Source organism: Eptatretus burgeri, chromosome 17, assembly GCF_056783735.1.
Source record: "Eptatretus burgeri isolate ZD-2024b chromosome 17, Ebu_testis_v1, whole genome shotgun sequence".
Lineage (NCBI taxonomy): Eukaryota > Metazoa > Chordata > Myxini > Myxiniformes > Myxinidae > Eptatretus > Eptatretus burgeri.
Window position 1 is genome coordinate 22,616,410 of NC_140977.1, and position 13,322 is coordinate 22,629,731.

Sequence of the window (13,322 nt, forward strand, 5' to 3'; positions counted from 1 at the left end):
GCGCTGATCCTGCTCACCAGATTCTTTCAGCAAGAGAGCCTCATGAGTGGAAGAGGCCAATGGGCCGACCACGTGCCTCATGGTTGATCGGCATCTCAAGGAGTTTGGGATGGGCCAGGCATCAGCCTGGAGGATGGACAGACAGAGGCCTATAGGTACCGGCGGAGAGTGGATTGTTGATCTCCAATTGTTGCCAGTTTATAATTGCACAGCTATCTTGGAATACTGGTACTGTAACTTGGTTTATAGCTTTGGTTTTGTTTATTGGGGAGAGGGATGATTTCAGAATTCATTTTATTCTGCATCAGTACTCTGCTGACTATTTTATGCATTGTTTTGTACCTCGGGGCCTTCATCTATTCCGAGGTATTTGTAGAATGCTTTGTTTTCCAATTCCTGTATTGTTGTACTTTCATTGATTGAGATGTTGTCTGTTCTTTTTGTTTTTCCTTGTACAACTGTGCATTTGGCACATTTGTCAAGACCAAACTCTATTTGGATATCTTCTGGGTTCTGCTTTACTCGTGTGGATGCAAATTTCTCCAAAATTAGCATTATGGGTTTAAGGGTGACAAAAAGATTGAAAAAAAATGTTGCACATTAAACTTAATTGATAATTAACTTGAAAAAGTAAATGTTTTTAACATGTAACAATGTATTGTTATAACCCTTTAGTGGGAAATATATTCCAATACAACATGATTATACATCTATATGCTTGAACATGTATCTATTTTGAATGTATATATTTGCATTTTAAATGACCTTATATCTCTTTACTCTTATTGGAAGGTTACCAGTCTGCCAGGTAAAACATCCCTCTTTCCCAAAACAGATTGGCCTTCCAAATATTCTTTAATCTTTATCCAGTGGAATAGAATCATCTATCATTCTGTTTATCTCATTAAGGGATTGTTTATATATATATATAAATAATTATTTGTTGGCATCTGAAAGTCTGGCTCGAAGCAGGAGTCTAGCTTGAATGGAATGTGTGCGAAGGTAATGTCCAAATGTCACTTTGAACTACAATCAAACTTCAGATCGTAAATGTTCCCCACCCTTTGAATTCAAGCTGACCTCCGAATGGCCGCTGCAATATGGCAATAAGGCTATGAGTGATCTTTTCCATGAACCCCATAACTTCAGCCTTGGTGCCATTCTGGCTCAAGGATGATCAGATATTGTCTCATGATCTTACCCCCCCCCCCCACCCTTAACCCGGCATATTATAAAAGAACTCAAAAATCTATGTATTGCAGAATCAGAGGAAGAGCGTGTTGCTTGCTCGTGTTATTGAATCTCCTCTGGTTCTCCATATGCATATGTATTAAATGGTTCAAATGTACAAGAGGAATTGAGTATTCTTCAACACTAGTTTCAGCTGATCTGCCAATTTCTTATCATTTGGGGCGAAGAGTTTTACATCGTCCATGTACAATAGGTGCGTCACCTTTCTATTTTTTTTTGTCATTTTTTTATTTCATATCAGATTGTATCCATGTCCTTGTTCATTGATGAGGTTACTCAGTGGGTCCAGAGACAGACCAAACAGGAGGGGGAGAAGACGGTCACCATGTAAGATACCACGTCGTATCTTTACTCCAGGGATTTCAATCTTTACATCCAAGTAAGGTAGTATCAGCGTTGTGTTCCAGAGCGTCATTGCTTTCTCAATCAGTGTGACTATTTGGGGGCCAATTTTGTGTATTCGCATGCATTTTATAATCCATGAATGTGGGACACTATCGAAGGCATTTTTTTGTAATCTATCCAGGCTGTGGATAAGTTCGTTTGATAGAGCTTGCAGTTTTCGAGGATGGTTTTATTTTAACAACTAGATGACCCGTGAACCCGTTGCGACAGCGGTTGATAAAAAAATCATTTCCAAAAAAGAAAAGAAAAAAAAAGATAGTTCCAGCGAACTATACCGCTGAGGTTGTTTGCATCAAACAAATTCTGCCGAAGAGTACTTGACTGAATCGGGAATTGATTTTTTTTTAAAAAATTTTCGTTGCCCGATTTGAACGAAACTTGATACTGCACACCACAGGAGAATGGTAAGTAAGGGGGGCTGAAAATTTTAGCGCTATCGTGTACCGTTTTGGCTGTATTTCAGGAACATACATACATACATACATGCATATATACAAGATGAGAGTTTCAGTAATATATAGATGAATGGTCTATTGTTCCATAACATCCCCTTTTACATCCTTTCTGCTCTGCTTCTGAAGCTCCTTGTCGAGTAAGGTGGTCGTAAACTGCATCGGTGATTATACCTGTTAAAAGTTTGTATGTTGTTGGTCTGTATTTGTTGGGTAGATGGATTTCTTCAGATTTGGGAATCAGAAGAATGTTGCCTTTTGTGAACCATTCATCCATCGGCTATTCTCCTTAGATGAGCTTGTTAAATGCTCGAGCGTAGTGAGGGTGGAGGAGCTGTAATTGCTTTCACCAGAAGTTTGGAATCCCATCCGGGCCTGGGCATTTGAAGTTCAGCCCTTTTGCGAGATGGTTTCGAATTTTTCTCTTCATCAATTATTATCATTGCACCTGTGTACACCCGCATACACATAGAAGTGTGCGGCTGCATTTCCTGGAGATGTTGCTTTTTCTTTTCCAAGTGTTGTATCCGCTCTGCTTCCTTGTTGTGTTCTTTTTCATCTTCAAATATTATTTTCTAAACTATTTTAGGTCCTCTTTTTGGGGGGAGAGCTGTCACATTTTGTTTCTGTTTCCCTCACTCTCGGTACAACTATTTCATGTTGTTTTCAAACTGTTTCTTTTGATTTCTTCTGTTGTCGGCCTCATCATAGGTTTTTTTTTTAATTTTCCCTGCTATCTGTTGAATTTGGAGATTATTATGGGCAGCTAATGGTTCAAGTCCATTATTTTCTATTTGTCTGCTTCTCTTCTTGAGATTTGGGCTTCTATTTCCCTTCATAAATTGTACTTTTTGTCCCGTTTCCACCCTCAGTCGGTCTCTCTGCTTCTCAAGTCTCAGTTTCCATGGTGATGTTTTGTTTCTGGTCAGATAATTATCAGATCTATATATTTTTTGTGCCATTGTTTGCCTGTTATTTTTTCTCGGACATAAAGTGCTGCTGCAAAACTCACATCATTAAATTCTCTCAGATTAGGTGATTTGGGGAGAATTTTAAGGACCGCTTGATTTATTCTCCTTTCTTGTATTTTAAACTGTTCGTTGTCGTTTCTTCGGTGGAGATGCGGTCTTTGCTTGGGTGACATTAATGTGTGTTCTTTGTTTCTGTGTGTGTTCTTTGATGTACATATAACTTTGATGAGCGAGCAAACGCTTTGCAGCAAAAGGAACACTTGTATGGCTTCTCTCCTGTGTGAGTTCTTTGATGAATCTTCAAAGTTTGCAAAACACTAAAGCCCTTAAGACACAGAGAACACTTGTACGGCTTCTCTCCTGTGTGTGTTCTTTCATGTTTGCATAAACGTGACGAGTCAGCGAACGCTTTACTGCAAAATGAACACTTGTACGGCTTTTCTCCTGTATGAGTCCTTTGATGAATCTTCAAAGTTTGCGAAAGTCTAAAGCCCTTAAGACACACAGAACTCTTGTAGGGTTTCTCTCCCGTGTGAATTCTTTCGTGTCTTTTCATTGAATAGGAAGTTGTAAAATCTTTGCTGCACATAGAACACTGGTACGGCTTTTTACCCGTGTGTTTTCTTTGGTGAGCTTTTAAAGATGATAAAGCGATATACACCTTGCTGCAAACAGAGCACTTGTGTGGTCTTCTTTCACTGTGCATGTTGTTATGTTCATAGAATTGTGCGGAATGATCAAAAATCTTGTTGCAAACTAAACACTTGTAAGGCTTTTCGCGTGTATGTATTATTTCATGTTTCTTCAAAGTTTGCGCAAGGCTAAAGCCCTTGAGACACACAGAACACTTGTGCGGCTTCTCTCGGTGTATTCTTTGATGTTTGTATAAACTCGATGAGCGACCAAACGCTTTACAGCAAAGGGAACACTTGTAGGGCTTCTCTCCCGTGTGTATCCTTTGATGATTCTTCAAAGTTTTCGAACGTCTAAAGCCGTTAAGACACACAGAACACTTGTACGGCTTCTCGCCTGTGTGTATTCTTTGATGTTCGTATAAGCTTGATGGGCGAGTAAAGGCTTTGCCGCAAAGAGAACACTTGAAAGGCTTCTCAACCAAATGGGTTCTTTTATGTATTTTCAATTCTGACAAACTGAACGACTTGTTGCACACAGAGCACTTGTAAGATTTCTCACCTGCATGCATTCTTTGATGTTCGTTAAACTTTATCGATTGAGCAAAGGCTTCAGGACACAAAGAACACTCGTCGGGCTTCTCATCCATGTGTGTTTTTTTATGAAGATTTAAGGATGATAATGTGGGAAATGATTCGTCACACACAGAACACTTGTGTAGTCTCTCACTACCTCCGGTATTCTTGAGGATCCCTGTACAACGTTTACAATTTTGGTTGTAAGACGCGATGCTAAATGTGTCAGTTCCTCGACAAATGGTCCGAGTCTTGTGCGGATTGAAAACTTCCAGGTCGAACAACTGGGAACAGTTGGAACAAGAAACCAGTTTCATTTGTTTCTCTGTAAAGACAAGTCACAAAAAATTATTTAAAAAAATTCAAAACAACTTTGAAAAATAGAGCATAATTGACAACTATTGAAACAACTGTAGATTTGAGGAAACACAAACTTCATTATCAGATGTTATTCATTTTTTTCTAGACAGTCTGCAATCGAAAGTGTGGCTCCGTCTGACGAAGGGTTAACACCTGAAATGTCAGCTCCTCCTCGCTTTTCACGACAGTTATCAAACCTCAATGAACATTCTGTTTAATTCAGAATGTATCGTTCTACAAAATAAAGTGAGGTGCACGTTTATACGATCATGAACTGTGCTTGTGCCAAGTTTGAACAAAATCAGACTTGGCATGTCTGAGAAATGGTTGGGAACACATTTAAGTAACAAAATGGCCACCAGCCACCATCTGGGATCTTATCGCCAAAGAAAATGACGTGCTTATGCAAGTCATCATTCATTATCTATCTGCCAAGTTTGAACATGATCGGTAAATGCACGTCAGAGAAATGGTTGTGGACGTGTTTGACACCGGGTTTTTTTTTTTTTTGCAACTTAAATGGCCGTCAATCGGCCATCTTTGATCGGATCGCGAAACAAAAGTTATGCATATATGTCCACCATTATTTGTTGTGTTTGTGCCAAGTATGAATAAAATTGGTCCATACATGTCCGAGATATGATTGCGGACGCACGCATGCACACACGGCACACACAGACATGAAAATCAAGACCAAATCCATAAGCCTCCATTTTGGACTCAGTCCAATGGGGACCAACAAAGAGAATTGTGAAAAAGTTAGAAAGAAATGTGAAAGGAACAAAGAATAAAGATGCCGAGAAGAACCCGGACACATAGATTTCAGAACTTACTCCCTTGGCTCAAATGCAGCAACATGTACAAGCTACCAGAGGTCGGTCAGCAGGGAAGCAAAAAAAATGAAAAACTGACATGTCTTGCATCAATGTGTATTCAATCACTTTGCTGTGACACTCCAAATTGAGTTCAAATGCATCCAATTTCGTTTGTTCATCCTTGAGATGTCTCGAAAACTTAATTGGAGTCCACCTGTCGCCCTGAGCAGCAATTTTGTGAGGGGCGGCGAATTTCTTTTGTTGCATCTATCATCTATCATTATCGACATTTCTGAGGACAATTTTGCCGTGGCATGTGAAAGCGCAAGCGCGGGGGGGGGGGGGGGGGTTGACCTGTGCAAATGGCCCCGCGTTCCATTTGCTGACCAATGGTCATAGCCAACAATGTCTCAAAGAGAGGGCTGGGCAAAAATGAGTGCGCGGCATGCTGGGAAACTAAACTCGAAGACGAGGCAGCGGGGCGTTGGTGTCTCATTCCAGTTCACCGTTCGCGTCTCATTCCTGGGTTCCCATCTCATCAGAGGCATACATAGAGACTTGAGTATTTGGCACCTGCGGTGGACCCTTCCTTTGGCACCTGTCCCCCAAGATGAATAATTTTAACAATCAAATACACTTAAAAACATATCATGTGTGCAAGTAAAATTTCAAACAGATTACAGTACTGCACCGGTGGAAAGCAAATTGGAAATAAGAAAATAGATTCGAATTGGTGCAAACCGCTTCAATATACCTCATGTCCTTCCTTCCATCCGTCCGTCAAAAATGAAGAAAAAGAGCCTTTCTAATGCACCGTGTTTCATTCGATCGTAGTTTGTTGTTGTTTAGTTTTTCTTGTGTTGTTCAGTTTTTTTTTGTGTTATTGTTTATTTGCATCAGGACAATAAGGTCACCCCGCCTGTTGGGGAAGCAACCGTCAGTCCCCCATGGGGCCACTTTTAAGCGTTGTAGCTGCTTCACTGCACAACTTCCTTCCAACACGGTGCAATTTTTGTTTTTTCTGGGATGATTGACAAAATAACAAATAATAAAAAAAGGAGGTGGTTACAAAAAAGGAAGTGAGCGGGGCCGACCAAATGGTGTTTTTTTTTGGTATTTGGCCTTATCTTACATGCGCCCTTCTCGTTCGGGAACTTGGACACAAGATCATTTTGGGTAAGTGTCACAACGAAATTAGCTTGATTACTGAGTTACTGTCTTTATTATGCGGTGAATAATAATATTACAATGTCACTCGCCCCTGAGCAGCATTTTCCCTCGATACGCCACTGTGAGGAGGTGTAGATCTGGGGAAGGCTACAAAACAATTTCTGGTGTTGGAAGTTCCCAAGAGCACAGTAAGCTCCATCATTAGGAAATGGAAAGAATATGGAACTACCAAGACTCTTCCTAGAGCTGGCTGTCCGACCAAACTGAACTGAACAAGAAGGACCTTGGTCAGGGAGGTGAGCAATACCCAAATGACCACTCGGATAAAATGACAGAGTTCCTTGGCTGAGATGGAAGAACCTGCCGGAAGGACAACAATCTCTGCAGTACTTAACAAATCTAGGCTTTATGGGAGAATGGCCAGACAGAAGCCGCTCCTGAGAAAAAGGCACACGACAGCACACCTGGTGTTTGCAAAAAGGTATGCAAACGACTCAGAGCATGAGGCAAAAGATTCTGTGGTCTGATGAGATAAAAATTGAACTCTTTGTCCTGAATGCAAAGCGCTACCTCGGGTGGAAACAGAGCACAGCTAATCACCAAACATACCATGAAGCATGGTGGCAGCAGTATCATGCTATGGGCATCCTTTTTCAGTAACAGGGACTGAGAGACTTGTAAGGATTGAGGGAACAATGAATGGAGCCAAATACAGGCAAATCCTTGAGGAAAACCTGATTCAGAGTGCAAAAGACCTGAGACTGCAGCGGAGATTTACGCTCCAACAGGACAATGACCCCAAGCATACAGCCAAAGCAACACTGGAATGGCTTCAGAACAAGAAATCTGCAAATCTGCAAGGAAGAATGGGAGAAAATCCCCAAATCCAGATGTGCAAAGCTGATACAGACGTACCCAAGAAGACTCGAAGCTGTAATCGCCGTCAAAGGCGCTTCGACGAAGTATTGACTCAGGTTGTTGAATACTTATTGATGCAACACATGTCATCTTTTCATTTTTAATTATTTTTTTACAATTTATAAAAACATGGTTTTACTTTGTCGTTATGGGGTATTTTGCGTCGATCGATGACAAAAATTTAAATTCAATCCATTTTTAATTCAGGCTGCAACAACAAAATGTGACAAAAGTCGAGGGGTGGAGGTGGAGGAGGCACTTGTGGAGGCACTGCATTTCTAAATTTGAAAGACTTCTGGGTAGTACAGAAAGAAGTACAGAAAGATCTCTTGCTATTTTAGAATCAACTATAATATTATAATCAACTGGGAATTTTATAATCAAATATCCGTCTCATGAAGATAAACAAACCCACTCGTTGACCACAATTTAATGGATGTTTTGTTCCACAGAGTTTGGAGCAAAATTGTTTCATAATGAAAAACAAATGAGCAAAAACAATGTGATGTGTTCTTCATGAAGTTCGGCTTACCCTCAAGCAGCTGAGCAGCTTTGCTGGACATCCGGGGAGGAGGAGAATCACGTGGTTCCTGCTTTATACACTCATTGCTCAAAGCATCCTGGGAAGTCTGAAAACAACTTTGGAAAGTTTCCATCGTCCCCAGATGAGGTTCATCTGCAAACCATTGGATAATTTGTTTCTTACTCAGGAAGGCATTTGTGTCATCAAAAATATCACTGAAGATGATTATTTTTATTACCCTCGCCAAAGGAGATGGTATTGCATTTGGGTCCGTTTGTTAACCTCCGCCATCGAAGATCGGAGGTTACTGTTTTCACCCCTTTCTGTTTGTTTGTTTGTTTGTGAACAGTATTAAGGAAAAACTCCTCGACGGATTTCGAGGAAACTTGGTGGGGGTTAGGTATGGTCCAAGGATCATGCCATTAAATTTTGGACTTGGTCCCCCCCCCAAAAAAAAACATTTGTTTGAGAAAAAAAAAAATTTTTTTTGCATTTCTACATGTTTTAAGTGATTTCCAACCCCCCCCCCAAATTTTTTTTTTACCCCCTCCCCAAAAAGAGAAAATTTTTTTGCATTTCTACATATTTAAAGTGATTTCCAACCCCCCCACCAAAAAAAGTTTGAGAATTTTTTTTTTTGCATTTCTACACGTTAAAGTGATTTCCAACCCCCACCCCCCAAAGAAATTGTCAGAGAAAATTTTTTTTGCATTTCTACATGTTTTAAGTGATTTCCAACACCCCCCCCCAAAAAAAAAATTGTTAGAGAAAACAAAAATTTTTGCAACTTTTTTTTCAACAAAATTTCGATTTTTTTTTTTTTGCATTTTTACATGTTTTAAGTGATTTCCAACCCCCCCCCCCCCAAAAAAAAATTGTTAGAGAAAAAAAATTTTTGCAACTTTTTTTTCAACAAAATTTTGATTACTTTCTTTTGCATTTCTACATGTTTTAAATGATTTCCAACCCCCCCCGCACCCCCCCCCCAAAAAAAATGTTGGAGAAAAGAACTATAACTCTGTCAGCACTGTTGACATCATATTTAATGAATAAGATATAAGGTTCACTTGAGTGACCCAGCAGTATTGGCGGCGGAGGTTTTGCACTCTCCCGAGTGCTCCCCCTCTAGTTTGTTTGTGTGTCTGTTTGTCCGTGCAGAACTTTAGTGTTTTTCTCCGCAACCGCTTGTCGGATCGAGATTAAATTTTCATCATGAGTGCGACTGCTCATGTAGAATGTTTTATTCATAACTATGATGTCATATGTTACGTGGTGTGACAGCCATGTTGGAAAAAACTGAAAAACGTTGGACTTCTGAATCTGAAACCGCACCAAGGAAAAAATTGAAACTTGGTACATGGCACGTACCCCTCATGGGGAGTAAGTATAATTTTTTTATGACATCATAGGTGTCTTCGTTATGGCGTCATAATTGCATATGTAGAACGCTACATCTGATCAGTATGAAAAATCTTAAGGGTCATCTCGGGATAAAATGGTCCACAGAAAAAAAAATACGATGACGTCTTCGTCAGACGTTCCAACAGGACATGATTTGTTAGCAATATTGTTTTGTTTTAAACCTTCAAAACTCTTCTTCTCTGAAGTGTCTGACCAGATTGAGGCAAAACTTTACATGTATGACTGCCTATCTATGATGAACAAAAGGTTCACACATATGATGTCATAGGTCACATGGTTTGGAAGCCATATTGGATTGAAGAAAAATATTAAATGTTTTCTCTGGATCCGCTTCATCAATGGACGTGAAACTTCAGCATTATGATCTAGTAGACATGGGGAATACGTGTTTTAATTTTCAACTTGATCAGACGTATGGTCTGACAGCCAGAATTATTTAATTTGCCTAATCTGGGTTCCTTTGGTTTTTTTGTTTTTGTTTTTTTGAATAAGGCTCACTTGGCTGTGCCAAAATGAGTTTGACGGTAGAGGAGCAGCAGCTGAAATGCAAATCCTATCTCGGTTCGTCCTGATGACTTCATCTTTCCTTGTTCGAGTTCCTTCCGATTACTCCAATGCAGTACTATACCTATTCGGTCTTCTATTTGATCTGAATTGAATTTATTTTAATCCCATTCTGAATTCAATTGAATAATCGTTAAAAAAAAAAGAAGTCATGGGTCAGGGTCAGATGTCCGAACAAAGGGGGGTTGCATCAAAGCAGGATGTCTTGGTACCAGGTCATCACTGCCAGCAGTTATAAAGTGGCAGTTTTTTTTTTTTTTTTTTTTTTTTTTTTTTGTATACCTTGGTCGAGGCTCGTATGAGAGCGAACACACAACTCACAGCAAGGAGGCATGAGACAAGAGGGGCGGGAGTGGAAGGGACAAAACATTGGGGAACAGACACAGGTGAACTGTGGAAGGGAGAGGGATGGGGATGGGACGGGGAACATGGCGAGGGGAAGATGGACATTAAAGGGACTTTCAGGAAGGAAAGCAGGAGAATTGAAGGAAGTGGGCTTGGGTGGATTATCGGGGGTAGAAAAGATCGAGGATTTGGATGGGGGAAGATAAGAGGTGGTGGTGAACAGCTGTTTTGAAAGCCTGGAGGGAAGAATGGGAAAGAATAGAGTGAGGAAGTTTATTTCAAAGGCGGGAAAAAAGAGGAATGAAAGAGTGAAGATGAGCAGTGATTCGTGATTTTGGTAGTTTTACCAGAAGGGGGTTGTTGGCGGACCTTGAGCGCCCTGTGGAAATGTGGTTGGGACAAATCACAGAGAGAGCAGGGGGGGCAAGGCTGGAGAGGAGTCGGTAGAAGACAGAAAGACCACCGACCAACCTGCGGTGATTGAGTGAGAGGCCCAAAGACTCAGCTTCATTGCGGGAGATGCCAATGATCTTAAATGCCCTGGTTTCGACAGCGTGAAGTCGAGAAAGGTGGGAGGCAGGAGCACCAGCCCAGAGGGGAGAGCAGTACTCCATCAGGCTACGGACAAAAGCTTTGTAAGTGGTCAGGAGCTCAAGAGGGCCGAGGAAGGACTTTGCACGACGGAGGATTCCCAGTCGGCGACTGGCTTTTGAGGCAAGGTTGGAAATGTGACTTTCCCAGGAAAGGTCATGGCAGATAGTGAGACCCAGAAGCTTGAAAGAAAAGACTTCTTCCAGAGGATTGTTGAGAAAGTGGATGGGGGGGTTTGTAAACGGTCCTTTCGAAGAGACATAGTGAGAGTGTGAGATTTGTCTGGATTGAAAGACATGTTCCACGTGTTGGACCAGTTTGTGATTTTATCCAGATCTGCAGTGAGCGAAGAAGCTGCTGCTTGCCGGTCTGAGGGATGACAGATGGTACGGCAGAGGGTGGAGTCATCGGCAAAGAGAAATAGAGGATTTTCCAGAGAGTCCGAGAGATCATTGATGAAAACCAGAAAAGAACAGGGCCCAGAACGCTACCTTGAGGAACTCCAGCCTGCACAGGAAGAGGGGATGAAAGAACTCCATTTAGGGCCACACGGTGACTGCGACAGGAGAGGAAGTCTGCGAGCCATGAGTGGAGATGGCCTTGAATACCATGGGAAGAGAGTTTGGTGAGTAGGGCAGGGTGCCAGACTGTGTCAAAAGCACGTGATATGTCCAGGGATACGGCTCGGATTTCCTGTCTGGCATTGAGGACCTCCATCCAATGATGGGAGAGCAGTAGCAGCATATCTAGGGTAGAGTGACCTGGTCTGAAACCAAATTGATGATTGGAAATCAAGCCATTGGAGAAGAGGAAGGATTTCATGTCTGAAGCGATGATGGATTCCATAACCTTGCTGATGATTGGGAGAAGGCTGATTGGTCTGTAGTTACAGGGATCTGTTTTTGCACCTTTTTTATGCAGGGCAGTGATGTTAGCAGATTTCCAAGCAGATGGCAGATGACCTTGGGCAAATGAGAGGGTGAATAGAACAGAGAGAGGGTGAGCAAGAGCAGAAGAGCAGGCTTTGAGGACACGTGGGCTGATGCCGTCTGGACCGGTTGCAGAATCTGACTCGAGGTTTGAAAGCAAGCTCTCCACCTTGTCAGGAGAAAAGGATACAGAGTCCAGGGACAGTTGGGTGCGACTGGGTAAAGTGGGTAGAGATAGTGATGGGTTTAGGACACAATATTTAGCTGCAAACACCGAGTTTAGACATTCAGCTTTATCACGTGTGGAATCAGCAGTGCGGCCATTTGAGGTAAGGGAGGGGATGGAGGGGGAACATACACCAGAAACAGATTTGATTAAACGGCACCAGGATTTTGAGGAGGGAGAGAGGTTTGAGAGTTCAGACTTGAGATGAGAAAGATGTTGTTTTCTGGCTCTCCTGAGGGTAGCTACACACTTGTTCCGAGCTTTGTGGAAAGAACTGAGATTGCCCTCAGTTGGGTTTGCTTTCCATGAGGCAAAGGCAAGTTGTTTCAGGACAACTGCCTCACCACAAGCTTCAGTAAACCAAGGGCGGGAGGAAGGGTAAGACAACTGAACACGAGAGGGGATAAATCTGTGCATGAGGGAGAGCAAGTTTCTTTGAAAGAATTCCCAGGTCTGGGAATTTGAATTTGAAAATAGAACTTTGAAAGAATTCACAGTTCTAGTTATGTCTCTTATTAATTACGCACCAGTACACAAACACCACACAAAATACACCATGCAAAACAAGTCCTGGCGAGGGTCTGCAATCTCCGACTGCTCTTTTTCTTGTTATTATTGTTGTTCTTCATACCTTTGACAAGCGAGGAGTAATCATCAATGAACTCGGACTCCACCTTTACTTGCACAATAAAATCTGAAAATGAAAACATCCCATTTGAACTCAACTTTCAACCATACTTGTGAAGAAATATAAATCACAATACAGCTCTGGACAGCGAGAGTTCACTTTTCATTCTCCTCAAAAATATTGATTTGAAATTGAACAGGAAAAGGATAAAACCCGATGGTTTACCCTTCTGTTGGTCAATATAGAGCCAGTGATTTTCTACAATCATGGGAAATGGACAGAATTCACGGAATCGGTGACTTGAAATGGATAACTAAATCTGACACAGAAAAAAAAAACACGAGAAGGGCACTGGGTAGACAGCATACCTCCACCAGGCTGATTAATTTGTTTTGTATCGCACTGATAGGCTGGATGTGGATTTGGAATATATATATAAAATGACCGTTTTTACAGCCATTTTTCCCTGCTGTGCAGGGGTTGGCTTTTTTTCTTGAGGCAATGTTTTTTTTTTATGGCCGGATGCCCTTCCTGACGCCAACCC

At 41.5% G+C, this 13,322-nt stretch overlaps 1 protein-coding gene across 1 annotated transcript in view; it reads right to left on the bottom strand.

Annotated features, from left to right (window-relative positions):
• Positions 1 to 1,227: 1,227 nt before the first annotated feature.
• LOC147009537 (uncharacterized) overlaps positions 1,228 to 13,322 on the bottom strand; it is a 43,188-nt gene continuing 31,093 nt past the window's right edge. Inside the window, exons 9-11 of the mRNA XM_085861196.1 lie at positions 12,782 to 12,844; positions 8,083 to 8,226; positions 1,228 to 4,612 (exon numbers count right to left, since the gene is read on the bottom strand). Coding sequence (XP_085717322.1) covers positions 3,252 to 4,612; positions 8,083 to 8,226; positions 12,782 to 12,844 — 1,568 coding nt within the window. The 3' untranslated portion in view covers positions 1,228 to 3,251. The remainder of the gene's footprint in view (positions 4,613 to 8,082; positions 8,227 to 12,781; positions 12,845 to 13,322) is intronic.